This window comes from Plasmodium inui (assembly GCF_000524495.1).
Source record: "Plasmodium inui San Antonio 1 unplaced genomic scaffold supercont1.2, whole genome shotgun sequence".
In the NCBI taxonomy this organism is placed as follows: Eukaryota; Apicomplexa; class Aconoidasida; order Haemosporida; family Plasmodiidae; genus Plasmodium; species Plasmodium inui.
In genome coordinates, this window is record NW_008481836.1 from 883436 (window position 1) to 885677 (window position 2242).

Genomic DNA, 2242 nt, shown 5'->3' on the forward strand with positions numbered 1-2242 from the left:
AGAACAGAAATTGCCGTCGCCATTGTAAATGATTTTTCTTTCCGCAGATCATTTTGAAGGAAGCCTTTTTGTTTATGTGCTAACGTTATGTAAAAAAAAAAACAAAAAAGACAACAATTTGATTCACTCTCTTTTATGTTTTGTTAATTTTTTTTTGTAATGTATTAGCATTTTTTATTTTCCAAAGCGCATGCCAACTGTGCAGACACTTGTACATATGTATATATATACACTCATATACGTACTCATAGGGGCGCCTACGGAATTGCGCGCATTTTCGTAAAGTTTAATCCCCTCGGGCTTGCTCCTCCACGTATAAAGATACGCCTCGCATAAATCGCCGCGTCGCTTTTCCCCATCGCTTTTCCGCGCCACTCGTCACTCCACTGCGGATTCGCAGCCAAACCTCAGTCATATTGGTACGCAACGAAACCGCAATAAAACCGCAACAGAACTGCAGCCATACCTGCCCTCAAGCAAACACCGCCAGCAACCATGTCGAACCTCGCCCGCTACTTATGCCTCCTCGTGCTCCTACTGAGCCCCCCCGTACGGAGCCGTGGATACGTGTGCGACTTCTCCGCGTCCAAGTACAACCTGGACTTCGACGACTACTACGCAGATGTCACGTGCCACCATGAAATTGGCCAGGGAGACACCATCGGAGTGATCATCCCCAAATGGAGAGACGGAAGAGAAAACACCAATATATTAACCCAATGCTTTGAAGAAGTTTCATTAAACAAATCAGGAAACAATCCAGTGTCCATATACAACATATTTAACAAGGACGAAATCCAAGTGTCAGCTTCCAATTCGCTATACAAGACAGAATATCTATCATCAATTTTAAAAATAAAAAATGTGCAGAAAAATAACTACATCCATTGTGTGTTCGAAAATAGAAATGAAAAAAACAAGGAAATCCACAAAGGAGTGGCAAAAATTGCAGTAAAAAATTACCCACTTCAAAATGAAAATTTAAGCAACAAACACGTCGTTGACTTGTATAACCAACTGAATTTAACTGAGGACAATTCGAATACCAAGTACACAGTCACAGCTCAACCGGGACATATACTCTACATACTGGGGACCACACTCCCCAATGGAAAAAACGTGTACTTTGGCAAAGACTGTCCTCTCCATTTTGAACACATAGGAGATATTTACAAACATGTGCTCCCAATCATTAACGAAGAAGAGGTTGTCTACAACTGTCCCATGTATTATGATGAGAAGGAAAAAAAAATTTCCGTAGGAAACTTGATTGTCACCTTTGAAGCCAAACCTCCAAGTATAAAATCCATCAATAAGGACATTTTAAAAAAACTTATGAAACACGACATTGAAAAAAAGCTGCATTCCATTTTACACGGCACAGATTACCCCATGGGCAATATGGACAGTGCAGACGGTGACTATAATCGATACATGGAACAGAGCATAGGAATAAACGAGACGCAAACATCCAACCTTCAATCCGTTAACCTAGACAAAGAACACTGTAATAATGATGAATGTATACATTTGTTTGAAAACTCAAGTTGCTCTTCCCTTTGTGGAAGTGGATACAGACTCCGAGATGGCTATGATGTACGCTACGACATCCAATCAGTCATTCCATGTAACCATGGGGATTGTACTCCTGAAGATGCAGCTGAGCCCTTTGTCATCTTCGCTTGGACCTCCATTGTTTTCTTTTGCGTCATGATTGCCATTTTGATCATCACCATTTACTCCCTCCCGCATGTCAGTAAGCAGAAGGTGGCCGACCCCTTCGGCAACTACGACTCGAATATCAAGTTTTCGGACGCGTTGTGAGCCGCTAGCAGTACGCGGCCAGGTGAGACAAAACCACTTCAGGGGAAGTGCGACCAAAAGGAGGGTACTAACATAGAGGGGGAAGCCACCAACTGGGCACCCATGAAGCTACCAAAAAGTCACCAATTGGGAATCAAATCCCACTCGCACGAAGCACCATCCCCAATACTGCCATTTTTTTTTATCTTACCTTTTTTGTACTTTGAAAAAAAAACAATTCTGTGCACCTTTTGTAGGGTTTTTTACGTTGACGAAGCGGGTGCTCCTTCGTCTCGACCACTTTGTCTGCTTTGTTTTGCGTTGATTTGACTTTATTCGATTTGATTCGATTTGATTCCATTTCATTCGATTTGATTCCATTTCATTCGATTTGATTCCATTTCATTCGATTTGATTCCATTTCATTCGATTTGATTCC

At 41.7% G+C, this 2242-nt stretch overlaps 1 protein-coding gene across 1 annotated transcript; it reads left to right on the plus strand.

The window, feature by feature from the left end:
• Positions 1-495: 495 nt before the first annotated feature.
• Positions 496-1824, plus strand: C922_00648 (hypothetical protein; the record flags this gene model as incomplete). The annotated part of the gene is made up of 1 exon (XM_008816261.1): positions 496-1824. One exon carries the CDS (start codon positions 496-498, stop codon positions 1822-1824), a length of 1329 nt encoding a protein of 442 aa, XP_008814483.1.
• Between the last annotated feature and the right edge of the window lie 418 nt (positions 1825-2242).